At 46.7% G+C, this 26371-nt stretch overlaps 1 protein-coding gene across 1 annotated transcript in view; it reads right to left on the bottom strand.

The window, feature by feature from the left end:
* Positions 1-25222, bottom strand: part of SDAD1 (SDA1 domain containing 1) — a 31642-nt gene extending 6420 nt beyond the window's left edge. Inside the window, exons 1-18 of the mRNA XM_075929431.1 lie at positions 25008-25222; positions 21817-21921; positions 21022-21120; positions 20075-20185; positions 18341-18412; positions 18143-18243; positions 16555-16612; positions 14221-14295; positions 12773-12874; positions 11553-11622; positions 10748-10851; positions 8424-8481; positions 7318-7376; positions 5429-5505; positions 5068-5165; positions 3669-3745; positions 2501-2633; positions 758-855 (exon numbers count right to left, since the gene is read on the bottom strand). Of these exons, the coding sequence (XP_075785546.1) occupies positions 758-855; positions 2501-2633; positions 3669-3745; positions 5068-5165; positions 5429-5505; positions 7318-7376; positions 8424-8481; positions 10748-10851; positions 11553-11622; positions 12773-12874; positions 14221-14295; positions 16555-16612; positions 18143-18243; positions 18341-18412; positions 20075-20185; positions 21022-21120; positions 21817-21921; positions 25008-25097 (1587 nt within the window). The 5' untranslated portion in view covers positions 25098-25222. The remainder of the gene's footprint in view (positions 1-757; positions 856-2500; positions 2634-3668; positions 3746-5067; positions 5166-5428; positions 5506-7317; positions 7377-8423; positions 8482-10747; positions 10852-11552; positions 11623-12772; positions 12875-14220; positions 14296-16554; positions 16613-18142; positions 18244-18340; positions 18413-20074; positions 20186-21021; positions 21121-21816; positions 21922-25007) is intronic.
* Between the last annotated feature and the right edge of the window lie 1149 nt (positions 25223-26371).

Raw genomic sequence — 26371 nt, 5'->3', positions numbered from 1 at the left:
ATGGTGGGTGTAACCAACTACCAACACAGCCCATGGGGGGACCCCCATACAGCATGTAATAAAGGAATTCCCAGGCTTTTCAGGAAATTGGTTGTTCAAGTGTATGGAAGAGGGAAGGGGTAAGGAGGAGCATTAGAAATGTGTCAAAACACTCTTGCTCTTTGTTTAGGAGAAGGCTGAGGGTTATGTGCCCAATTTCCTTGAGCAAATATTTACATACAACATCCTCCCCTTCTGTGACCCATGGATACTCAATTACACCTGTGCAAAAGGCTGCAACACACCACTGATCTGCTTAGCTACTGTTTACACACCCACTCCGCATACAAAGGTGCGAGCCAGTAAACACTCAAGCCCCATCTTTGCAAATCACATTTACAGGCAGTCCTCGGGTTACATGGATCCGACTTACATCGGATCCCTACTTACAAACGGGGTGAGGCAACCCCACACTAGCTGCTTCCCCCCAGCAGACCAGGGAGACGCGAAGCTAGCGCCCCCCTCCAGCAGACCAGGGAGACGCGGAGCGGCTTCTCTCAGCAGACACCTCAGCTTGAGAATAAAGGACTGAGGGAAGTGAGGTGTGGGAGAATAAAACTGAGCTCTGGAGAAATGTTTGGCTAGAGTTTCCCCTACAATATGTACCAGTTCCGACTTACATACAAATTCAACTTAAGAACAAACCTACAGTCCCTATCTTGTACGTAACCCGGGGACTGCCTGTATATTTAGGCTAAAGAGCGATTGCACAACTCACTACTTCCTGCTGCTCCTCATCTGAAGAATGGTGCACATCTATCCATTCCCCATCTTCATCGTCGTCCTCCTCGCTCAGACTGGCACTCTGCCATCCATCTGCACCAGAGCAGAGGAGCACACAGTTAATAGAACACACAAAAACAGTCATTAAGATTTGATCCCGGACTCACTTCCTTCCATATGATCTCTACCTGCTAAATACATTTTTGTTTTGAAAAGCCCTCCATTTGCAGTTCTCAGTCACCTACTCCATATACCACCAGAAGCATTACAGGGTTGTCGAGATAACAGACTGCTATTTAAAAATTATACATTTCAAATAGCCTCCCCAAAGTGCTAGATGCTGTACAAAACCAGTCCATGGACCACAAAGTTGTGTGTCAGCGAGATTCAGATATGTGTTTTTATATTAAAAAAAAAACAGATCGAGTTCACTGGCAATAGCTTGTGGCAACATGCAAGCTGTTAAAACATGCCCCTAACTAGGTTACTTCAGGCACCTGTGGCATCTAGTCATTAAAACAGAGGGCAATGTACTGATGACCGAGACTGTCACTGTGTTACAAGTATATACAGTAACACAGTGACAGGAATCAGACCCCCAATGGAAGTTGTGTTGTCATTATCAGTTGCTCTCAGTGGATCAAACCATTAATAATAAACAAGTTATCCCCAAAGTTGAGAAATAACACCAAAGGCAGCACGTGGAACACGGACATGCCAGGACCACTGGGAATGGAGACAAGCTGTCATGTAAATCTGATGTAATGGCAGCCAATGGTAAGGAATTCTATAAAGTTACCAAGTGTTAACAAAAGGCTCTAGATAAAAAAGCACTATGCGAGCGCTAGTCCTTAGTACTAGTTCCCGGGGCACCTTCTACGCACACAGTGATACTCTATACCATTCTCAACATCCAACCAGTTCACACAGATATGGAAGCAGCACACTTCATATGAAGAAGTCATGTTATTATTTTCAACAGCCTGAGTACTGCTCTTCTTAATTTTTCTAAGTGACTCAAGTACACGTAAGTGATGTAGGAAGTTAAGAAGGTAAGAAAAAAAAAAGCCGGAAAATACTTACCTGCTGAGTACCAAAAGATTTCATTTCTGCACCACATGTTTTGATAATTGCTGCAGTCAGAAACCCAGGGAAACAGCCCCAGGTCAAGTCACATATACATGTAAACTTGCAAAATCCCTTAAAATACACCTCAATCCTGATCTGCAACACCCTCGTTAATCCAATTCAAATCCTCTCTCAGCAGGGACTGTAACGAATGTTGGAGACAGCTTTTAAGTCAACAGTGAAATCCTAAGGACTATCTAGTGAGAAATGTATTTTCTTTGCATTTCCTAATAAGCAAACAGTTGTTTATCGGGGAGAGCAGAACATCTGCATTTTTTAAACCATTTGACCAGCTTTTCCATGAAGATTATTCACACAAGCAATAAAATCCTTTTGTTATCTCTTGCTGAGGCACATACTGTATGAAACAGCACAGAGGCAATGTCAAATTTAACTGGATTACTGCATTGAATCAAGGGCAGCATTTGTGCTGCCTCCCTGGACAAATGCTCTTACAGCCAGAGTTGCTCAAGACACTACAGCATCAAACAACAGGTTAGATTTTTGCATTACAACAAAAGATTTGCACCCCATTTTTAAGTGTAACTACAATTCTAAGGGCAATTCTGTACTAACGTGAAGTTGGAAAAAACCCCCAACCCTAACCAACCTTCCTCAAGTTTTCCTTCTTCTGCTTCCTTATTCTCAACTTCCAGTACTTCCGCTCCTGGAATATAATCTTTGGCATCTAGTTCTCCATATTCATGGATTCTGGCTTCTACTGAGGCTTCAGTAGGTTTACCCTATAAAGTAAACAAAGTACATGCTTTAAGTAGCTCTTTGTTTTCGTTAATTTCACCAACAAGTCATTTAAAAAAGGGGTTTAAAGTTGATGGACTTGATCACTAACCAGGGAAACATGACAAGGCAATATAAATAGTACTGTTCACTACACAGACTGCCCCCTGGTCTCTGACAGGTTAGCACTCAGGACTTCCACCCTGCCTAGGAGGGCCACAAGGCTGCCGGCAGTCCTCCACAGTAGTTATATGACAGTGCTCTCCCAGACCCAACCAGCTGCTACACAGCTGGGTCAGTTCATTCCCAGCACTTGTCTGGCCAGGATCCTCACCAGAACAGGGCTGGTGGCTCCTGATAATAGGGAGGCTGCACTGTTGCAAGATGTTTTTTCACCCAACAAGAAGTGACTCACCAGCATGAGAAATCTGCCAAAGCATACACCCAATATCTCCCCTCCCCCAACTCCGAATCCAACTTCTGCAGCTTGGAACTAGTCCTAGTCAGCTTTATACATTTGAAATAAGTAAGTATTGCAATAACAGAGATCCACAGCCCTCAAGGTGCTGATAATCCCTCCGTCCACTTCTTCTATAAGTCTGGGTTTTAGTCCCACAGAAAAATTAATGATGAAGATCTTCTGATATTTCATTTTCACAGCCTAGCACTTCACTGCAGAACACCTCCTCTCCATAGATGAAGGATGGGATTTAGCAGTGAGCAGAGACACCCTTGTTTAGTGCTTCTCATCTATAGATTTCAAACCATTTTGCAACAAAGCATCGCTATCCCGATTTTACAGATGGGGAGGCAAGAGATGACTTGCCCAAGGTCATCTAGAAGGCCAGTGGCAGAGCCAGAAATAGAATCCAGGTCTCTGAACACTAGGACAGGTGATCTCTCCAGGCCAAAAAACAACACACATATTCTTAAGTACAAGATATACATGCAATGAATCATGTTCACTGGTTTGAGACATTCAAGTTATTTTAGGCTCATTTTCAAGATCATTCTCCTGAAACTAATGCACATTCACTTACCCTGAATTTTTTTTGTAACATCTGCGGGTTCAGCGATCGGAAAAGATGTATCAGAGTTCTTGCAGACATCATTACATCTACAAAACAAATACCAGAAATAAACAAACACCTTGGAGAAAGCAGGATCTGGATCAAACAAAAAAGAAAGCATCGAGCTAAGTTTTGTTCTGTAGCTGGGGAGGAAGGTTTAAGGAAAAGCACTGCATTTCTTGACATCTTTCTCAGTAGTAACTTTTTAGCATTATTCTATTTGACAACCCATGTCTTTCCCTTCTGCTCTGGACCTCCTACTGTATATACACAATTAGAAACCTAACTTTTTTAGTAAAAAATGACGCAGTAAAGAGTAACGGTTAGCTTATGAACAGGTCATTGTGTTTTCCTTTTTTTTTTTAATTAACGGGAGGGGGTTTCACCAAACTTCAGTTCCCAGCCCAGCAGGGAAAACTGCTGGCACCCCAGGAAGTTTTATTTACCTGGAGTGTATGCAGGGCATGGAGCCCCCCAACTCCCTGTAGCTACTGTTCGCTGTTCCAGGTCAACAGGAGCAGTGGGAAGTGGGATCCAGCATGTTCCTTGGCCTGCACTGCTTCCCGCAGCTCCCATTGGCTAGGAATGGCAAAGAGCAGCCAATGGGAGCGGAGAGGCTCCAGACACTCCACGTAAACAAAACGTCCCAACATGCCAGCGGCGTATGCTGACAAGCTGGGGGACTAGAAGTTTCCAAACCGCCTACATAGTGTCAGCTAATGAACAATCACTGCGATTTTTAAAAAGTTTTTTTAAACTTGGGGGAGGTCAGCTTATGAACCAACAGGCTTATGACTGACTATGTACATTAATTTTTAAACACCTACTTTCTCATCTTTCTTGCAACTGAACTAATATCTTTGCTGTACTCTAGGTTTATTTGCTGGATATATCTCCCCAAAAATCCTGTCAAAATTTAAACAGCCACCAACATCTGTGTGTATCTGTTACCTCTAAAAAGTTTCTTCAGGACTAAACCAGATATTCCCAAGATAGCTCTCACAATCAATATACATACAGGTCATGAACACGCATCCCCTACAATGACCAAGCAACTGAAAGAGTTCCCACTGATCAAACTGCGAAAGATCAAGCCCTTATTTAGCTTCAGTTCAATTAACTACTAGACAACTACACCTCTCTCCCCTCCCACTACTCTGACTGTATCATCTCCCACATGAGAACATGTGGAACAGACAGAGGTGCAGGACACCAAAGTGAGAAATACTCTCCAACTCCAACTTACTCCACTATAGGCAATGACGAGGTGATAGCAGAACACACAACATAAATGAGGGTTTGTTTCTTTGTTTTTGGGGTGGGGGGGGGCGTAAAGCAAATTTTTCCATCTTGAAAGCGCTAAACTTACTTTTATCTTTATGAGATCTGTACTGGGCGAGGTCTTGGAGCAGGTCTTCAGTCATAGCCAGAGGACATCTTGCAGTTATCTCTTTTATCGCATTAATTCTAGAAAAATCGAAGTGTTTTTTTTAATTTCCTATTAGGAAAGATTTTCATAGAATCCCAGGGCTGGAAGAGACCTCAGGAGGTCATGGAGTCCAACCCACTGCCCAAAGCAGGACCAATCCCGACTCAATCATCCCAGCCAGGGCTTTGTGGGTTTTTTTTAAGAGACACACCAACTTCTTTTCTATCACATGCACAATGTTTCTAGAAACCCAGGTTCCCTGGGCATCCCAGTCTGAGTTGTGATAAATGTCTGTACCTACCCTACAGTCATAACTTCCCCGGAATTCTTGTCAGTGACAAAGTTGTTGGCTACGGTCATTAATACTGACTGGATGATCTAGAAAAGAAGAAAGTTATGTAGATCCAGGTGAACATATATTCTTATTGTAGTTATGTTCATTTGCATACAATGTCATATTCACAAAAGGCAAACTTACCCAAAGCTTGGGGCTTGGCCCTTTAAGAGGCTATATTTAGAAACATTCTAATCCCTGGAGCATTTTTTGCGACACAAATCCTCCTACAGGGAGTAAATGAGACCTAGTGGATACAGTGACGAATTGGGACTCAGTGGACTTGGGTCTGCCACTGGTCTGCCGAGTGTCCTTGATCAAGTCACATCACTGCTCCGAGCCTCAGTTTCCTTTTCTGTAAAATGGGGATATAATGCTGCAGTGCTTCTTTGTAAAGGCCTTTGAGATTTACTTTGATTAGAAGTGCTATATGGGAATCAATGTTTGAGCATCCCAGTGTCGGATGGTAAGGAGGTTCCTAGTTTGCGGCAGTGAGTCCTAGCTGGCCTGACCAGCACAGTACACTTCACGCAAGGTTGTCATGATGTTGCTACAAAAGGTGGCATGTACTGGTCATTGGAAAACAACTAGCATGCTGATCATTGACATTCTGGTGTGATGTACGTACTATTAACAGGCAAAGTTATCCAGATCTGCTAGAAATAGGGCACGAAAGTGTTCTTTAACCAAGCATGTCAGGGGAAGTTGATAAATAGGTTTCTCAAGAAAAAGGAAATAGCTGCACTGGGCAGGTGTTGCCATGGATGCTGGTATGAGAATTTGCAGAAGGAGCACTGCACTATAACAGTTACAAGTAGGGGTGAAGCCAGCATGGAGGCCACACTACTGGGGAAAGGAAGTTCATCTTGGGGACACACATCAGAAAAATACATTTCCAAAGTGTACTGGATTGCAGAGAGGATCCCTAAGTTATCCTTCACCTGAAGAGTCAAAGACACAGAGCACTTCGGGCTCTGTGATTGAGTCCTGGCTAAGCACTGGCCAGCCATGCAGGAAAAACAACTGTGATGAGAATCTTAGGTTGTAGAAAAGACTCCAATAAGTTCAATAAGGTGTTAGTCTTAGAAGTGCATTTTATTTGTGGGTGTTTGTAACTGCGTCTTAGCCCAATTCCTTCTTCTTGGCATCACTTCAATATTAATATCTTTGTTAATAAACTTAATCTTGTTTTATTAACACATTAGTCCTGTGTTTCAAACCAAAGAGGAAAATTCTCCAGCAAATTAACAAATTAACGTGAGGAGCAGCAAACTTAATAGGGGTTTGAGAGTGCTGCAGAGAGAGAGGTTGAGCAGTGCAGGATTGGGGGGGGGGGGGGGACGACAACTCAGGGCTGGAAGGTTTGTTGAGGCCACCTTGCCACAAGTAACTAGGCTATGGAAGCCAGAGTCCGACCAGCCTGCTTGTGCGCATACAGACGTCAGTGCAGTGATCCACAACAGCAAGACGCACGGAGGTGCAAGGCAGGTGTTGACTGAACCCACGGATGACTGGGGCAAAGCCCAAAGAGGCCCGGATAGTCGTTATCTGTCGAACTTGCACAACAAGTGCGACAAACACAAGTGTTCCGTTTGAGCTCAGCATGTGCTTTTCAACCCCACCTGGCCCCAAGAGGGTCTAATCTCAGAGGAACTGAGCAGACACCACAGAGAAATCACTCTGTTTTCATTTTTCCCTTCATAAACAATACCCAGCAGTCAACACCGCTTCTAGTTTGGGACTTTTAACCTGAGTGGGCAGATTTTTGCCTCTCTCGGCATAGCTGCTGAACGTGCAGAGAGAGCTATAGAGCCTTTTTTCCCCCCAATATTAATAAGATCTGGAAGGATCCTGACCTCTGGTGGCACCAGATGATGAGACGCTTGCGCCGCAAAAAGAAGGATCTTGGTGACTTCTAGAAAAGTAGAAAACAGAGAAAGGTTCCATAGTCAATAGACCAACGTATTTAATAAGCCACTGAAAGCAGGAACAGCCAGCTTCTAATTCCATGTCCCATCCTGCAAGACACACAGCACTCTGAACCTCCACACAGAACATGAAGTCATTCGAGGCCTTACAGAACCAGGACCTCTGTCACCACAAAAAGCACTTGCTCAGATACCACAAACTTTACCCCCGGCCATCAGCTGGCCACCTGTTTTTGAGCTCTGTAAATGGACTGAAGAGCACTTTGAGAAGTCTGTCCCAGACCCGCTGGGGGTACGCAGAGGTCTTCCAGAGGGCACATCAACACATCTCTATATACTTGCCTAGTTTTACACTAGGTCACATACAAAATACTAGCCAAGTCATTTACGACCAAAGTTTAGGACAATGACTTGTGTCTACTGCGCTGTATACTATTCACTGAAATGTAAGTACAATATTTATATTCCAATTGATTTATTTTATAATTATATGGTAAATATGAGAAAGCCAGCCAGTTTCCAGCAACAGAAATACCAAAGTGTCACTCTGTCTGGTTTTGTAAGCAAGGGGTTTTTAAGTGCACTGAAACTCTGGGGGCAAAGCAAATCAGACTCCTGAAAGGGGTACAATAGTCTGGAAAGGCCGAGGGCAACATTATTTCAGTGCAGAACAGGGGCTATGCAAACTAAGAGGCACAAGGTTTGCTAAATAATTACAGACAGCTTCTTGTAGGTGCTTGATTCAATGCACAGAACTCAGGGGATCCATTCTATTCTGATTTTAGAAATTCTAGCTCCCTGTTGTAGAAATACAGTCCACAGTTTCCAGAGCTCTGGAAATCAGGGCCTTTATAGCCCACCACAACTGGGAGCAAAACTGCATCTCCGTTCTCCTCCCTGCTCCTTCCACACCCTCCTCACCTGACAAGGCAAACCTATTTGTCCAACCTCTGTCCTACAAACACCACTGCTTGGGACCAACCGTGCAAAGGACAATAGGGGAGTGCAAAACACAAAGGCAGGGAGAGGCTTACCTCGCTGATGCGGCTGCATGAACCGTTGCACAAAGGGATAGAAGTTGAAGAGAAAAAGCTGCGGGGAGGAAAGTTGAAACTGGATTAAAACCTTCCTATATTCCCTCCCTTGTACCTGCCTGCCCAGACGAAGGGCCTGTGAACCATCCATAATAAATGAGCCCAAACCGGAATTCATTGCATGTCAGCATTTAACAATGAGGAGTCCCTTACAGCATCTGCGGAATTCACATTTTCAAGTTCCTCCGTGGTGATTTCCCTCACCGTCTGACATGGAGACAGTCCTGCTGAAGCCAGACGGTATACAGGTAGGTTTCCCCTCCCACACTCAGGAGCGCCCTCGTTTGCCAATGCTCAGGACAGGCTGCAGGGCCCATCGTTTCTCCTTGATCCACAGGAGGAGGAGGAGAAGTCGGAGCACTGTATAAACTGTGTTTGTGGGGATTAATACAACACAGCTATACGCTTGTAGCTGCCGGGGGGAGGGGACTAACAGGGTCCCTTTATGCTAACAGTACTCTGAAGACACTGCCAAGAGCACTCAGATCCTAGGCTCATAGCCCTGCCATGAGAGCAGGGGACTGGACTTGATGACCTCTCAAGTTCCTTCCAGCACGACGATTCTGTGATTTCTTTATGTTATCATCCACCTCAGTGACTCCTGACCCAGAGGTGTGGGAACTAGGAATGCTGGGTGTACTAAGATGAGGGCCTGAAACATAAGCCCACGTATCACAGGCTGGGTATGAGGCCTGAGGCTCAGACACAGTTGTCAAGACTTTGCTAATATAAAGCAGGGTTAAGGCTGTGAACAACAGCCAGGCCTCTGCCCACAAAAGTTGGCAAGAATAGGGCTGACATTACAGAAACACTCATCTCTAAGAGGTACGAGGCACAGGCCACAAACACATTCCAGAGAGGTCATAACAGAACATCTCGTGAAGAAATATATCGATAACTCTACACGTGCACCCCCCCCCCCCCCCCCCCCACAGGTAACAGAACATACCGACCTGGGGTACGGACAGGGTCTAAACTAACAGCAGGATCATAATTGAACCCCCCTTGTACGAGGATAAGGGGTGGTAACTAAGCAACAAGAGGTGGCAGATACGCCCGGAGTGATGCGCAACGTCTTTTAAATTGTGTATAAAAGTGAACCCCAAAGAGCTGTCTTTGTCTGACCTAGGGGGCAGTGTCTAATTCCATGGTGCTGAGTTGGTCCATTGTAACAAGCATGCCTGTGTTAGCAGAACTATAGGCAACAGTGCCTTGTCTACAATAAATCTGGCCTGGTGCCTTCCATCCTCATCTGATTTTGCCGTCTTCTGGGGCTCTCTCAGGCTGTGACTACACTGCGGGTTTTTTGCAGCAGAGGATATGCAAATGGCACACTCATTTGCATATCTTCTTCCGATTCTTTTTGCGGTAGAGGTTTTGCCACTAAAAAGCCCCACATAGATGGGGCCATCTGTCGGAAAAAAAACCCTTTTTCACAAGATCCCTTATTCCTCAAAAATTGAGGTTTACAGGATCTTGCGAAAAAGGTTTTTTTTTTTTATTTTGACAAATGGCCCCGTCTACATGGGGCCTTTTAGTGGCAAAACCGCTTATGCAAAAAGAATCGGAAGATATGCAAATGAGCATGGCATTTGCATATCCTCTTCCGCCAAAAAAAAAAAAAAACACAGTATAAACATAGCCTCAGGGCAAGTCTAGACTTGCTTTCATTTTCAAAAGATGATATGCAAATTCAGCACAAATTTACATATCTTCTTCCGATCGCTTTTTTGAAAGAGGTTCTTTCGAAAAAGAAAGTATTTTAGACGCAGTTTTTTCGAGAAAAACCCCTTTTTCAAAAGAACCATGTAAACCTCATTTTTTTAGGAAGAATGGTTCTTTTGAAAAGGGGGTTTTTCCTCAAAAGAACCGCATCTAAAATACTTTATTTTTCGAAAGAACCTCTTTCAAAGAAGCGATCGGAAGAAGATATGTAAATTCGTGCTGAATTTGCATATCTTCTTTCGAAAGTGAAAGCAAGTCTAGATGTGCCCATAGAGAGTTCCAGTTTCCCTGTCCTGGCCTGGAAGGCATTTACTATTAAACCGCTGTCCCTCTCAGATCCACTAATAGTGCCAGACATAGAGTGGCTTGAGGCTGCAAACGTAAGCCCATTAGAAAATAAAAGGAAGCCAACCCAATCTGGAGCTATGAAGCCAAGTGGTGAAAGGCCAGGGCATTATCCCACTGTGCTATCATGATCACATGCAGACCGTTCATGATCGGTGAGCTCAAAAACCCATCGGCGTTAACTCGCTCCATACCTCGTGTATCCCAACTAGTCTGGAGATCAGGTCCATGAGCATCATCTTCACTTCGAAGCGTTCCTTGGAGGTCTCGAGCTGCTTGAGGAGCTTCTCTGCAAAGTCTGGAAGCAACATGGAGCGTGAGCGAGAGGTACTAGCCGGGGTAGGTTCCCGGATCTCAGCCCCAGAGACTTTTGAGGAATAACACAGTCACGGACCATTAGATAAACAGCCACTGCGGCTCAGGCAGCCTCACCCTGAGGGAACACCAGATGAACTGCTTCCTGGCATTAGCGCGCCAAGGAGAAAAAACCGTGACAAAAGGCTCAAAACAGGAAGAACAAGCAAAAAGGGAAATCAAAAGGCTTATCACAGGGTGGCTTGCTCCCATAAGGGCCCAGAGGTCTGGGGCTGGCCAGCCTTGTTGAATCAGCCCTGCTTCTGCCATATTTAGCGGCTTCCTAGTCTAAGGAGGCTGGACTCACTGGGGTCAGCGTGAAACACCTCAAAGAGGAAACTCCACTTGCAGGAGGAACCACAGGGAGCGAAGCTGGGCTCCTAGGGAAGTCCCCAACGTTGGTTGTAGAAGGATGCCAAGGAAGCAACCTGGGTGAAACCATCTTGGGGCTGGGCGATTTAAACAGGAACAGGAAGCTGAGCAAGACAGACAGGACTCGAAGCCATATAGACTGCACTAGGTGGAGTGCCTCTCGGTCCAGTAGACCAGCCTCAGAGACTTGCCTGAACATCAGTATCTTGGATTGAACACATATTAGGGTTTCCAAAGTGCATGAATCTCAAATGACTTGGACACGGCGCTTACCTTGGGGATCGTGGATCAGGTGAATAGCGGAGAAGTTAAACACCTCCGGCTTTTTCTTCTTCTTATGTTTCTGTGGGAGACCAAGAGACAAGGAGACACTTTTTCCTTGCCAGGGAAGAATTGGTCTAAGCTAATTCCAGACAGTAGTTCTGGAGGGCGGCTACGCCGCACCGCCAACTTTAAGAGGCGTGTTTTGATTTTAAATAGTAAAGTTCATCGGTGCTTTTTAACATTTCCTGAGTTACGTGCGGTTTTCTGCCGTGTGATGCCAGGCAAAGTCAATGCAAACCGCATAGCCTACGCTCTACTCCAACACTGGAAACCATAGGTGCCAACTTCCCCTCTTCTCCCAAGTCTCCGCCCCCTACCCCTTCCCATCACCCCTGTCCTGCACCCGTTCCTTCCCTTCCCCCAAGTTCATGCTGCATCCCAGCCCGGAGTCCCCTATCACAGTCCAGGGAGCCTGGATCCAGGATCTGCCGCCCCTCCCCCAACTCCAGCCCATGCCCCAGCTGGAACCTGCAGGGGCCAAGGGAGGGGCACCGATCCTGCAGCCCAAGGCCCAGAGCTGCTACAGTGGGCAGAGGTGCCTTTCTCTCCCAACCCTAGTATGGCTGTGAGGAGAGAGAGAACTGGGGGGAGGCCTTAGAGCACCCTCCTTTATCCAACAGCCTGCACCCACTTCCAGAGCCCTCACGCCCCTGCACCCCAAACCTCCGTCCCAGCCCTGAGCCCTCACGCCCCCAAGCCTCTGCCTCAGGCCCGAGCCCCCACCCACACTCAGACCCCCTTGGCCTCCACCCTGCCACATGAATTTTATTATGTGCCCCCACACAAAGGCGGCGTCACACCCCCCATCCACACTGGTGCACAGAACAAAATTCATTCCGCTCAGAGGAGGGACAAAAATCAGAGGGGACACCAGATAAGAGCCCCAAAAATTCTGATCTTGAAGGTCCCAGTGTACGAAAGGAGAGCACCTCATATAGATGGACCGGGGTCTCAAAAAGGGGAAACAAGAACCACCTGTCATCTTCAGAAGTCTACGCGATGGAGCCCTGCATTGTTAAGGCGGGCTGCTTTTAAAATCCCATTCAGATTTACAAGTTTTCCATTGACTATTGTTTGCCATTCTACCAAGCCACCACTAGGAACTTTACGCTTAGGTTCTGCTGCTAATTCCACAGCGATGCCAACAGGTCCCACTGGGCTTCTCTCACCTTCAAAACCTTCATCGCTTTCTCCAGCTTCTTCTTGTGTTTGGTGGTTTTCTTTCCTGTGGCGTATCTCAACTTGAGGTCTCTGGCCGTGGGCCCCTCATCCTGCGGAAAGGAACATCGGAAGAGAATGACTCAAGGGAACATGGCTTCACGTAAGACATTGCAGCTGATCGTCAGCAGGGTCGCACACCAAGTTTTCAAGAATACAAAACCAATACACTCTATCTCCAAATATTTGCCATGCAACCAGCCTGACATTCATTTCAATACTTAAAATTTTGACTTCATGAAAGAGAAGACATACACCAAGATTTAGGACCAGGTGACACCCACGTCAATAAAACAAAACAAGAGATATGGTACCAGGGATGAGGCAATAGAACGTATTATTCAACACCACCCAATTCATGAGCAATACTTTAAAAGGAACCGGATATAGATCAGATGAAGCAGCAGTGACTGCGTATTAGGTTAATGTAAGTCAGTTAATCTGTCCAAAAGAGAATTCTTAACAACATCTATGTACTGTCTGACACACTCTTCCCATTGCTAATGTCTGTGCATTCAGCACACATCAGTAAATACAGATGTGCCATCTCCCCATTTTACAGATGAGGAACTGAGTCAAAGAGAGATAAAGTGACAGTCCAAAGTCACATGCAAAGTCTGTGGCAAAGCTTAAATTAAAAAAAAAAAAAAGTGGACTCCCAAACCCCAGTCCAATCCTCCAATCACAAGTCTACATGAAGCCTCTGGTAATTGTTTACCTTTTAAACAATCACGGACCTCAGTCCCCAAATCCTCACTCAAGCACATGAGCGACTGATTTTAATTGGAGTTGGGTCAGCACACAACTAAAAGGATCACTCTCTTCCTAAGAGTACTTCATAGTGTAAGCTCTTCAGGGCGAGGCCATGGATGCTTTACACCAACGTGCAGTGCCCGGCATCTTCAAGGCACTGCTAGAAACAAATACATTCTTACAGTCTGTAAAGAAAAATGTTTTTGTCTTTCCGACTAGCTCATTCTTATGCTGGGCGTTATGATGTCACATGCTGCCAGCTATGAGCTCACCATCCCCAACTGCACAAGCGGGCCAGTGACTAAGTAACCCTTAATGATCTTGAACATGAAGAGGATCGTTTTCTTGATCTTCCCCTCAGGTTATTTCCCATTAACAGTACCAGCACATATTCTGAGGAGACCACGTCCCTCAAACGGATGGGCAAACACACACACTAATCCTTCTCTTCTTTCTGGCTGGCATGAAATAAAGCCCACAGGTGTGTGGGTGAGAGAGACAGACCCAAGGTGTAGGAAGAGATGGAGGGAAACAAAGGAAATGCAAAAAGGGATGAGGGCAGATACATAACACCTATTGCAGGTAAATGTATCTCATTTTTCAGAGTTTGAGAAAGTGACAGCAAGAGCTTAGCTACCAGACTAACCTCAGATTCTGAGTCACTCTCTCTCTTCTCATCTTCATCTTTCCCAAGGAAGAATTTCAAGCCAGCAACTAGTATCTGAAAAACACAGGCAGTAGGGAAGGAGAGGGGAAAAAAAAGGGAAAATTCATTTACAAGAGGCAAAAGTCCTCATGTTAGGTCACCAGTTGTTTAACACGGTAAAAGGAACATGCTGACTGACAACACAAGACACCTTGTACAAAAAAACTCCATCACTTTTTGCTGCCGGTCTTGCAATGGATCAAAGCGATGCAGGACTGCCACCCCCATGTGAACCTGTACCACTGATGCAGTTTAAGGCCATGTTTGCACTAAGGCAGCTTCGCTAGCACAGGTATGTCGGCAAAGCACCTCAGTGCGGATGTAGCTTATTACCAGCCACACTGCGCTTTCACTAGTATTGTTTGTTCTACCTGCCCTAAACAAAAGAAGCAAAGCCCGCCCCACGGCATCAAAACCCAGGGTTGCTACCAGAACAATTATGTCTCCCATGTACATGAAAAGGTCCTGGAGGGACATGAATATAGCACAGATACAACCAGTGTTCCCTCTAAGCTACAGGGCAGCACAGCTTCACAGGTGATTAATCAGCTCCGCCTAGTCAGGGGCTCAGAGCTGACTGATTGGGCGAGGCTGATTAATCACCTGTGAAGCTGTGCTGCCCTGCCACTTAGATGGAACACTAGATACAACCTATTGTGTGAAGTGTTTTCTGGGAAGCTACAGTTTGAACCTCTCCAGTCCCGCACTCTCTGGTTTGGAAACATCCGTGATCCGGCATGATTTTATTTAGCAGGATAGCCAATTATCATAGGTGGGTACGTCTAGACTACATGGCTCCGTCGACGGAGCCATGTAGATTTGTTTGTTCGGCAAAGGGAAAAGAAGCCGCGATTTAAATAATCGCCACTTCATTTAAATTTAAATGGCTGCCCCGCTCTGCCGATCAGCTGTTTGTCAGCAGATTGGGGCAGTCTGGACGCTCTCCTGCCGACATTAAAGCCCTTTATCGACCTCCCCGGTAAACCTCATCCTACGAGGCATAACGGGGAGGTCGATAAAGGGCTTTCAGGTCGGCGCGGGAGCATCCAGACTAGCGCGCTGAGCCGAAAAACAGCTGATCAGCTGTTTGTCGGCTCAGCGCGGCAGCCATTTAAATTTAAATGAAGCCGCGATTATTTAAATCGCGGCTTCATTTCCCTCTGCCGATCAGCCTAATCTACATGGCTCCATCAATGGAGCCATGTAGATTAGACACACCCGGTGTGGGCAAGTTTCCTGCTTTCACATAAAGTTTGTTTACAGCCACTAGTCCTAGCTCTCAGTGTTCTGTGCTATTATTTAGCTCTAATTTACTCCTCACTATCCTCCAAGGGCCCAGCAAGGGAAGTGTTGGTAATGCTGCTAGACAATATGACCTCCTGTGATCTGGCAAATTCTTTGGTTCAACACTGGTCAGGTCCTGAGGGTGCTGGACTAGAGAAGTTAAACCTGTAGGACAATTTTGATTTTATTGCTCTGACCATAAGGCCACTCATGGTAACTGGCAGCAACTTGAGCTCTTGCACTCAGTTTCATGAGATGGTTTTAAAAAACAGAGTATGGGTCTTTATCATATAAGGTCCCAGCCCATGGCATCCTAGGTGTTTCTAGAACCAACCCCACTGCAAAATCTGACACAGGGCTGTTGCTGGGAACAGACAGCGAAGGTACCGGTTTTTTTCAAGGCTGAGCTGAGAAAGTGCAAGAGTGCTGCTCAGTGCTCCTGAAAGTCACTTTAGACCAGCATGGCCCAACACATGAGGACATGGACTCTCACGCCAGCCAGCAACCGCTGGGCTACTAACTTCCATTGCGGCTGACCAACTTATTTCTCCAATTCAGAAATAAATTAAGCTGCTCTCTTTGAAGACAAAAGTTAAATGAAACACCTTGGGGAATAATTACAGTAGAATCTCAGAGTTACAAACACCAGAGTTACAAACTGACTGGTCAACCCCACATCTCATTTGGAACTGGAAGTATGTTATCAGGCGGCAGCAGCAGAGACCAAAAAAGCCAATACAGTACAGCAATGTGCTAAATGTAAACTATTAAAAATAAAGGGAAAGTCTTAAAAAGTTTTGACTAGTCAAGGAAACTCTGTCCTGGTTCTATTTTAACAACAGTCATAAGCAACATTTTTCTTCTGCATAGCAAAGTTTCAATGCTGCATAAAGTCACTGTTCGGTTGTAAACTTTTGAAAGAACAATAACGTTCTGTTCAAAGTCATGTGCAATTTCCATTCCCCGGGTGTTTAAAACATACTGGCATACCTTTGTGACTTTGGAAAAGCAGGCCGTTGTGATAACATTGACTGTTTTAGCATCATTCCTGGAATAAAGCAAAATATTTAATGTATCTTCACCATTTATAACAACAAGTAGTTTACTGATTTTGAAAAATTCTTAAAGTGACATAAAACAAGACATCCTGGGAAATGTAATGCATTAGAAACAAATCCCACAATACCAGCTGCTTTCATCAGTGATATCAAAACTGAACCAAGAGGTTATGTTTCTCTATGCCATTTGTTGTCATTCTTCCTACACAAATATGATCAGACTAGATACACAAAAGTGCGTATGTTTTGTCTAAGTACACACTGGAGAAACAGACACAATTGCATGGAGCTACATGTACTACACACACTGCCGAAAGCATACACAAGGGCTTGGACATCAGCCACCTTTTGACTTCATGACTTACCCCACAGCAGAACTGTACGGAAGATTTAAAGCATCAATGGAGAGGCTCAAGAACGCATGTATAGGTACAGGTTTTGCTTGATGATTCTTATTGTTTGGGAACCATTAAAGCATGTTGATTTGCAACACAATATAGTCTTTACACTGCATTTGGTGCTTCTTTTTGCCAACCAGGAGGATGCACTACATCTACACACATTTATTTAAGCAATTATACTGTATAGCTTAAATCAGTGGTCCCCAACACGGTGCCCGCAGGCGCCATGGCGCCCGCCGGGATATTTATGTGCGCCCGCCTAGTGACCAGGGCCAGCCCGAGCCATTCTTGTGCTCCAGGCTCGCCCCGGGCATGCAGCGCATGCGCAGCGCCGTCCCTGGGTGCCCGGCAGCCCCAAAAGGTAGGGGACCACTGACTTAAATGCATTTATTTGGAATCTTAATTTTTACATTTTCTATTACATTAGAAAGCAGCGAGTGACATTTCCTATTAGATTTTTTTTAACTTGTCATTTGGATGGAAATTCAAAATAAATTAAAATGCACAAAACAGCATTTTAAAATGTTTTTATTAGTTAAAGCTACCTTAAACATGCAAAAGGAAAAAACTTCTTAGAAAGTTTATCAAAACATGTTTTGCATTTAAAACGAACTGATTTATTCAACTTAAACAGTATCATCTGTAGTAAGTGAACTGATTGTTTCTAGACACCATGTCCTCAAGATTTTAGAACTAGATCTCATTTTTCCACACTTCATTTTTATTCATAGTTTGGAAGAGGACAAGCTTTTCCACTTTTCCAACTCCCAATTTGTTTCTAAATTTTGAATAACTGAAAAGAAGAAAATAATCTCATGGCACCTGCAAAAGATGCTACTGCTGTCAAAAGCTGATTTAACCCGTAAATAAACTTGAGTTCTGAGTGCTTAGCCAGTGACTTCCACACCAGCTCAGTGGTCTGACTTTCTTATAATTTAAGCAGAACATCTTTGCTGCCTTATTTTATTTTTTGTGCTTAATTATTTTAATACATTGTAGTGTGTTCCGGCCTTAATATTTTAATTTAAAAGTAAAAAGTCTATTTTAAGTAATTTTTTTATCCACACTGGGTTGCCCCAGAATAATTCTGAGATGCCAATACTGAGACATCAAACTCACCAAATGTTCCTTCTATACAGTTCAATCATCACATCCAGAGATATCTTGGCTGCGGTAGGATTGCTGTCTCTTAACATAGTATACATGAAGTTCTGCAGCATCTTTAGAAGAAGAAGTTGGGAAAACAATGAGAGTTTGAAAAAGCTTTCATAACAAAAACCATTCATTCAAAGGAACTTTGGAAGCCAGCCTACTTACTGTATTCACTTTATTGTTCTTGTGCTTAGCATTTATATTCTTGATGTCCGTCACAATGTGAGTATATAACGTCTGAAAACAAACAGTGAGATATAACGTGAAGTAGCTACGCCTTGCAGCTTCCAAAGTTCATTCCCTTATGCCCACTAGTACTATCAAGAAAGGAGAGAGCCACGTCCTATGGCAAAGAAGGGTTTTTCCAAAAACCACAGCAGGGAGAAGAAAAAAAGTAATTGGCTCCAATCCTGCAAAAGTTACACTGTGCTTAACTTCACACACTCCTGCAAATGGTCCCACGGACTTCACAGGGGCCACACATGGCACAGAGCGTCTCAATGTGGGGATGACAGTAGGGAATGAGCTTAGGGTGCAACCTTACAAAGCAAAAACTATTCTGCACTAATTCCTCATGTGCTTTGGCAGGAGTGCTTGGGAATCTCTACTTAGTTCAACAAGCTTGGTGTGCGCTCAGTACCTGCTGCTGGAATGACAAACTACCTATGACATGGGTTCCCCAACTGGTGGCCATGCCCCCTGGGGGGGAGGGTGAAGAAATTCCCAGGGGGGAGGGGCGCGAGGCAACCCAGCCTCCCCCCTCATCAAGTTTTGCTGCCCCGCTCAGTTCCTTTTTTTTCCCCAACACATTTTGCTGCCTTTTTTTTTTTTTTCCCAAAAATCAAGAAGGGGGGCGTGATGCCGAAAAGTTTGGGAACCACTGATCTATGAGGTTGCACTGTGCAGGGAGCTACTGACCAGCATAAGATGCACATTTCTGGGGAGCAAGGCTGGCGCGGAGGGATAGTGGGTGTCTCCGTGCATGGCATACACGGATGGCGGGGCACAGCTGTCTTGCATTCAGCTGGGAGAGATGCTGCATGCTGGTGGCTGGGAGCCAACAGAAACGAGGGGAGAGGAGGGAACTGCTGCTCATCAGCAAAGCAGTGTAAAAGGCAACCTAGGTTGGAGTGCTAAGGGGACACAGCAGTTCAGATGGCTCCCTGGAAAACGTCACAGCACCATCATCTGCATCGTACTTCCACTAACTCTTACACCAGTGGCACCTGAAACCCACGCAAGGAGTTCCAGTTGCTTGAGCCCTGTGAAATCAACGGCAGTAGCCAATACTCAGAACGTCAAGGAACCAAGCCCGTAACTCTCAATGATCTGCCAACTCCCCGTCCTATATGGGCTGGGCGACAGACTATTTCATCTCACATTTCAGGTTTCTAAAGCTGGCCCTTTCATACTCAGCATATTTATCCCTAGGGGCATGTCTACATTAGGAAATTAGTTTGAAATAATTAAATTCGAAATAACTCCCGAAATATCTATTTTGAAATAAACTTTTTCCCCAAGCAAAGCAGGAGTACAGATATCAGTCCGTTATTCCAGAACCAGCTCATTATTTCAAAATAATGGGCTTGCTAGAGTGGACATTCCACTTGCTATTTCGAAATCAGGGGGACTATTTCAAAATAACTCCCTAGTGTAGACCAGGGCTAAATGTCCATCTCCATAACATTGGGCCACAGGCTGCTAAAAGCCCAATACACTAAAATCTTTGTTACTCAAGTCAGCAGAACTACAATAAGGTTATATATTTAGGTACTTGGAAGAGCGAATAGACGGTCGGGTACTGCTGAATTACTTGTGCTTCGTTCTCATTAGGGAGGGAAAAACCATTGACAAGAAGCTCACTGAGGATCTAAAACCAGTTCTTATTTTGCTGCTTACTTTTCGTAGAAGTTTATCATGGCAGCGGAGGAGTTCAAAGAAGAGTTCCAGCAAACTTGTAGGATTTATTAGATTCTTGTTTCTCAGTAAGATCAGAGCTTTGCAAAACGTCTGCAACAAAGAAGCAAAAATGTCGGGTCCACATCCTACTCAGAATTATACCCGTGCTTAATCGTATATATAACAAGTAGTCCCAGTGAAGTTACCAAGACAGCTGACAGCAAACTAAGCATGTTCATCAATCTTTGAATAATCAGACCATGAGGTGCTACAGGAGCCCAGAATTGCTGTGTGGTGATCCCATACCAACAGGATCACTCTGGCCTTAATTTTTGGATATTCAATTTGAGGCATCTTGAAGGAGCCTGATTTTCAGAAAGCCGGGCACTGAGAAACGGAGGCACACAAAATTAATCGTCATTAGGACAATGTAAGCCAGCAATGGGCAACCTAGACTAGTGAGTGAGCTGCATGAGCGGCCCTCCTTCATCTCTGGTCCACAGAACTGTTGTCACCCAGATGGTCTCCTGGGACAGGGTCGTTTCACTAACAGACTTGCATACCTAAAATGTGCAGGGTGTGCCAACTGAACCGTCGTAGCACTCGCATTGGCTGCAGAGGGAATGGACGGCTCTCACAGTAAATGTTGCATGCAATCAGCATGCATCTCACTTCACGTGCCCTTGCTCTATGTGTGTGACTTTAGTAATACTAGTAGGAAAAAACCGACATGGACGGAAACCAGTGGAATCCGGCAACCCTGCACGTGGGCAACGGTACACAAAAAGGTCTTGTGGGCCACAAATAGAACCCTGATGGGCAGCATATGCCCTGCAGGTTACCCACCACTGATGTAAGCCCTTTCTTATGCTGTCAAATACAATTCTCTCCAGAATCCTCTTAAAGACCTTATCAATACATATCCGTGTTTTAAATGTCAGACTTGCCATTCGAAGATCGGCATCCAAAACTGTGTGGTTGTAAGAAAGCAAATCTTTCAGCTGCTGTGGAAAATCAACAAGATGTTCTGGATAGCACTGCCCAACCTGTTTAACAAAAAAGGGTTACTGAAGTCCCCATAATAAACTGTAATAGTGCCACAATGATATATTTGCCTGAGAGATCTGACACTCTAAAAAACTCTCCTTAACTATCATACATTAAAATGACTAGCTTGTTCATAAACTGAAACATATCCACATAATTTCTAGAATGCTGAAGTTTCGATCATATTACATACCAGCATAAAAGCTCACTTCTTAAATAATTAAAAGGATTAAGAAAGAGTTTTGTAAAATCTGTATGGTCAATGCATTTAAAGGTGATCTGCAACACTCATTCCAAAAATAAGGTAATTATGAAGTAATAAGTGCCATTTAGCATCACTATGTCATCCCAGAATTATTCTAAAACATCACATCTACTCACAATTCTGGTCGCGCAATGTAGTCTGTCAAATAGGGCTCAACTAAGTTATTGTTTGGTTTTTTAAACAAACATCTCAGTTTTTTAAATGTTTTATATTTACCATTTTTATACCATAATCCACCAAAAGCAACAGAGGAGAAGAGGAATTTAAAGATCTAAATTATTAAAATCTTTGTGCCAGTTACTTGCCACTGGCTGCTAGATATTTTGGCAGGGTGTATATAGCTTACAAGTATTTCATTTGGAGGAAATGTTTTGCAGGTCACCTTTAATAGTTCATTGGGTTGGCTTTTCCTAGAATTGTGGAATTTTACCTGTGCCAGGAACATCACCAATTCAGCCAGTTCCTTACTGGGCTTATCTGGCTGGAGTTTGAAAATCTCCACATTGGACTGGTAGTGATGATACTGCTGAAGAAACTGAAACACAAACATGGCATTTCACTCTTAGTTATTATTATTGGATAAGAGAGCTTTTCAATAGCTAGAGATCCAAGGTCCCCATTGTGCTCCACCTGAAAACAGTTCCCATTCTGCTCCACACTGAAAACTCCCAGTGACATCAGTGGTACAGCACCAGGCCCTGATAAGCTTGTCACGTCAGAAAATCCCTCCAAAACGGCACTGAATCCCTTCAAACATATAATTATGTCAACCAAGCAGCTTTTGATGATACATCTCAAGCATCTCAGTGACATGACTAACAGCTAATCCACCTGGAATGAGAGTAGGTCTTTTATTAGGGTGGAGTATTAATATTTATAGTGGGGCACATAGGCACCAATCCAATTTAGGTAACTGGAAACTGATCTTGCAAAGATTTTATGCATTGTGAGTAGTCAAGCACATGCTTAAGTCTTTGCAGGATGGGGGCACAGGAGAGTATGCATCTGAAGCTGGTGAAGCATAAATAGCTATGGTGCAGGTATATTGCACGCACATTGCCTGGAGGCAGGAGGTGTTACTGCCATTCTGACCAATTATCACCAGGTGGAGAATTCCTAAGGTCCAAAATTCAGCTCAACCTCTAACCATGGGGGGAGAAAGGACAGCGAGAAAGGTATCCAGGCCTACCGACCATATATTGTGAGAACAGCTGTGTTTCTCATAAAGGATCAAAGAGAACGGATATCCCTTGCCCCCAAACTAGTGTTCAATGTGACTGTCCCGCTGGCAAAGACTCCATCTTGGACTAGGGATGTAAGAGTTTAACCAGTTAACCGATAAGCTAATGCGTAACAGCAGGGCTCGACAAATCCACTTGCCCGTAGCGAGTAGATTTTGACAGCTGGCGAGCTGTGACGGGGCGGAGCTGCCCCGCGGCAGCGAGGGCGACCCGCCCGGCACTTCAACGGCGCCAACCCCCAAGCTGCACGGGCAGCGCGGTGTTCTGACAGGGGTCTGCGCCGCTTGCTCCCGCGCAGCCGCCCAGCTGAGCGGTGTGCAGAGGGGCCGAGGCCGCACGTGGGCGTAGGGCGGGGCCAGAGTGTGCGTGCGTCCCTGATCTCAGGGGGAGAGCCGCCGGCGCAAGAGAGCGCCGCATTCAAAAGGAGAGCAGCAGAGGAAGGCAGAGGGGAGAGGAGACGGAGGAGAGTAACAGAGGGAGAGGGGAGAACAGAGGAGTGAGCTAGAAGACGGAGGTGGGCGGAGGAGTGAAGGGTGCGAGCGGAGGTGGACGGGAGGCGGAGGAGGTCAGAGAAGGCAGGAGGGAGACGGGGAGTGGAGCAGAGCATGGGGGCAGAGGATGTGAAAGGAGAAGCAGAGGTAGGAAGCAGACCAGGACGGGGCTCCTTAGTGTCTCTGCTCTGAGCTGCTTCCTACCGCCACTTCTCCTTTCACGTCCTCTGCCCCCACGCTCCACTCCCACCTTCTGACCTCCTCCGACTCCCGTCCCCCTCCACTTCTCTGGCCACCGCCGTCTTCTAGCTCACTCCTCTGTTTTCCCCTCTCCCTCCGTTACTCTCCTCCTCCTCCCACCTCTCTTCCGCTCTCCTCTTCTCCCCTTTTGCATGCAGCGCTCTCTTGCGCCGGTGCCTCTCCTCCTCCACCCCTGCTTCCGTCCCAGGACTCGGCCCCTCTGCACACCGCTCAGGAGCAAGCGGTGCAGACTGCTGTCAGAACGCCATGCTCCCCGTGCAGCAGGCGGGTCGGCGCCGTTGAAGTGCAGGGCAGGTCATCCTCGCCGCTGCGGAGCGGCCCCACCCCATCACAGAAGCAAACACACCATCCTGGTCGTCCCGTTCTCCGGGTGGTGCGCACCTGCGCGGTGGTGGTGGCAAGTCCCTTTTTTGTCTGGCGAGTAGGGTTTTCTATAATTTGTCAGCTTCTGTTAATGGTTAAACGCCATGGGAACAGCCAGCAGGCCCCCGGAGTCGGGAGTGCAAAGCCAGCAGACCCACAGTTAACTGTGTAACTAGGGATATAAGCGACTACTTGACTATCCGAAAGCTTATCAGATAGTCGAGTAGTCCCTCAACTAGTCGTGTCCCACCTCCCCAAAGTCCCACACTGCTGCCTCTCTATCAGAGGGGGAAGCAGATGGAAGCTAATACGTGTAGGAAGCCAACTTTTAAGATGGCTCTGTCCTCATGCCGGCTCTGTGGTGGCGCCTGCCCCCGTCCACTTACTGCCTCCCACAGAGGCAGGAGGAGGGGAAGCAGGAGCCAGTGCTCAGTGGGGAGCCAATTTAAAAGCTGGCTCCCCATGGGCACCAGCTCCACACAGCCACCTATCCCCCTCCCTGCACTGCTGCCTCTGTATCAGAAGCAGCAACATTGGGGAGGGGGGAAAAGAGATCGGCTGCTGGAGCAGTCTCTGTCCCCAGGAACTCAGGCCTCCTGCAGATAGGATGCCCAGCAGCCTCTGTCTGCAGCAGGCCAGAGCTTGCCATGGACAGGGGGCTGCTCCATAGGATGCCGATGCGGGAGCCAGTTTGCACAGGGAGCCAATTTTTAAACAGAGGCAGCAGCACAGGAGGGGCAGGGGGCTCCCGGGGAGGGGGGCTGGGAGCCAGGCGTGCGCTGGCTGCCAGCACCGCCCCCAGGGAGCATCTTAGTACCCGCGTAACCACCAAAAATGTGGTGTTGTTGCGGCTACTCGATTACTACCCCCCCCCCCCGCCATAGCGAACACCCCCGTTCGCCACTAGGATCTGACGTCTCCTGATCGCCAGTCACCGCGGCCTGGGGGGAGCAGGGGCAGACAGCGCTCCCCGGGGGGCAGGCGGAGGGTGCTGCGGGGGTCGGGGACGCTGGGATCACGCTGCCCCCAATCTCCCCCGCTCCCCCCAATCTCCCCCGCAGGCCCGACAAGCGCGACCCCCCCCCCCGGCCCCTCTCAGCCCCTGACACCAACAGGCCGCAGCAAGGGGGGTCACTGCCCTCCGGGGGGGTTAACAAGACACCGAGACCCGGCTGCTGAATCCCGCCCTGCTCGCTGGGGGGGGGGGGGGCGCCGGGAGGGGGCTGAGGGTGATCCCCCCCCCCCCGGGCATCTCCATCGCTCACCTCCTCGGTGTAAGCCGGCGGGTCCCGCTTGATCAGGTTCTGCAGCTGGGGCAGGTTGCTGGGCAGCTTGTTGTTGTTGCGGCCGGACATGGCTGCGGGAAGCCCGGGCGCCGCCGCCGCCTCCCTACGCGAAGCCCGGCCCGGAACGACCACGTGGGCCACCCCCTGGGCGCCGCCATCTTGGCTTTCCGGCGCCAAGGCGGCCGCAGAGGGACAAACTTACTCCAAAGCGCGAGGCGTGCGGCTTCCGAGAGCTCGGGGAGCGGCGCAGGGAAGGGCTGGGCAGCGAGGCCGAACTAGAGCGAAGCGTGGCGCAGCGCCCCCTGGCGGGGCAGCCCCAGAGGCAGGCGGCTTCATTGCAAAGTGTTCACACAATCATAGACCCATAGAGCTGGAAGAGACCTCAGAAGGTCAAGTCCAGCCCCCTGCTCTAGGCAGGACCAATCCCGACTAAATCAACCCGGCCAGGGCGAGACTTAAACACCTCTAGGGATGGAGACTCCACTACTTCCCTAGGGAACCCATTCCAGTGCTTCACCACCCTCCTAGTGAAATAGTTTTTCCTAATATCCAACCTGGACCTCTCCCACCACAACTTGAGACCATTGCTCCTTGTTCTGCCATCTGTCACCACTGAGAACAGCCTCTCTCCATCCTCTTGGGAACCTCCCTTCAGGAAGTTGAAGGCTGCTATCAAATCCCCCCTCACTCTTCGCTTCTGCAGACTAAACAGACCCAAGTCCCTCAGCCTCTCCTCATAAGTCATATGCTCCAGCCCCCTAATCATTTTGGTTGCCTCCGCTGGACCCTCTCCAATGTGTCCACATCCTTTTTGTAGTGGGGGGCCCAGAAATGGACACAATACTCCAGATGTGGCCTCACCAGAGCCAAATAAAGGGGAATGATGACATCTCTGGATCTGCTGGCAATGCTCCTCTTAATGCAACCTAATATGCCATTAGCCTTCTTGGCTACAAGGACACACTGTTGACTCATATCCAGCTTCTCATCCACTGTAACCCCCAGGTCCTTTTCTGCAGAACTGCTACTTAACTGGTTGGTCCCCAGCCTGTAACCATGCTTGGGATTCTTCTGTCACAAGTGCAGGACTCTGCACTTGTCCTTGTTGAATCTCATCAGATTTCTTGTGGTCCAATCCTCCAATTTGTCTAAGTCACTCTGGACCCTATCTCTGCCCTCAACCGTATCTACCTCTCCCCAGCTTAGTGTCATCTGCAAACTTGCTGAGGGTGCAATCCATCCCCTCATCCAGGTCATTAATAAAGATATTGAATAAAACTGGCCTAGAACCGAACTTTGGGGCACTCCACTAGAAACCGACTGCCATCCTGACATCGAGTCAT

The sequence above is a fragment of the Pelodiscus sinensis genome, chromosome 5 (genome assembly GCF_049634645.1).
Source record: "Pelodiscus sinensis isolate JC-2024 chromosome 5, ASM4963464v1, whole genome shotgun sequence".
In the NCBI taxonomy this organism is placed as follows: Eukaryota; Metazoa; Chordata; order Testudines; family Trionychidae; genus Pelodiscus; species Pelodiscus sinensis.
This window is presented reverse-complemented; position numbering and strand designations above follow the sequence as displayed.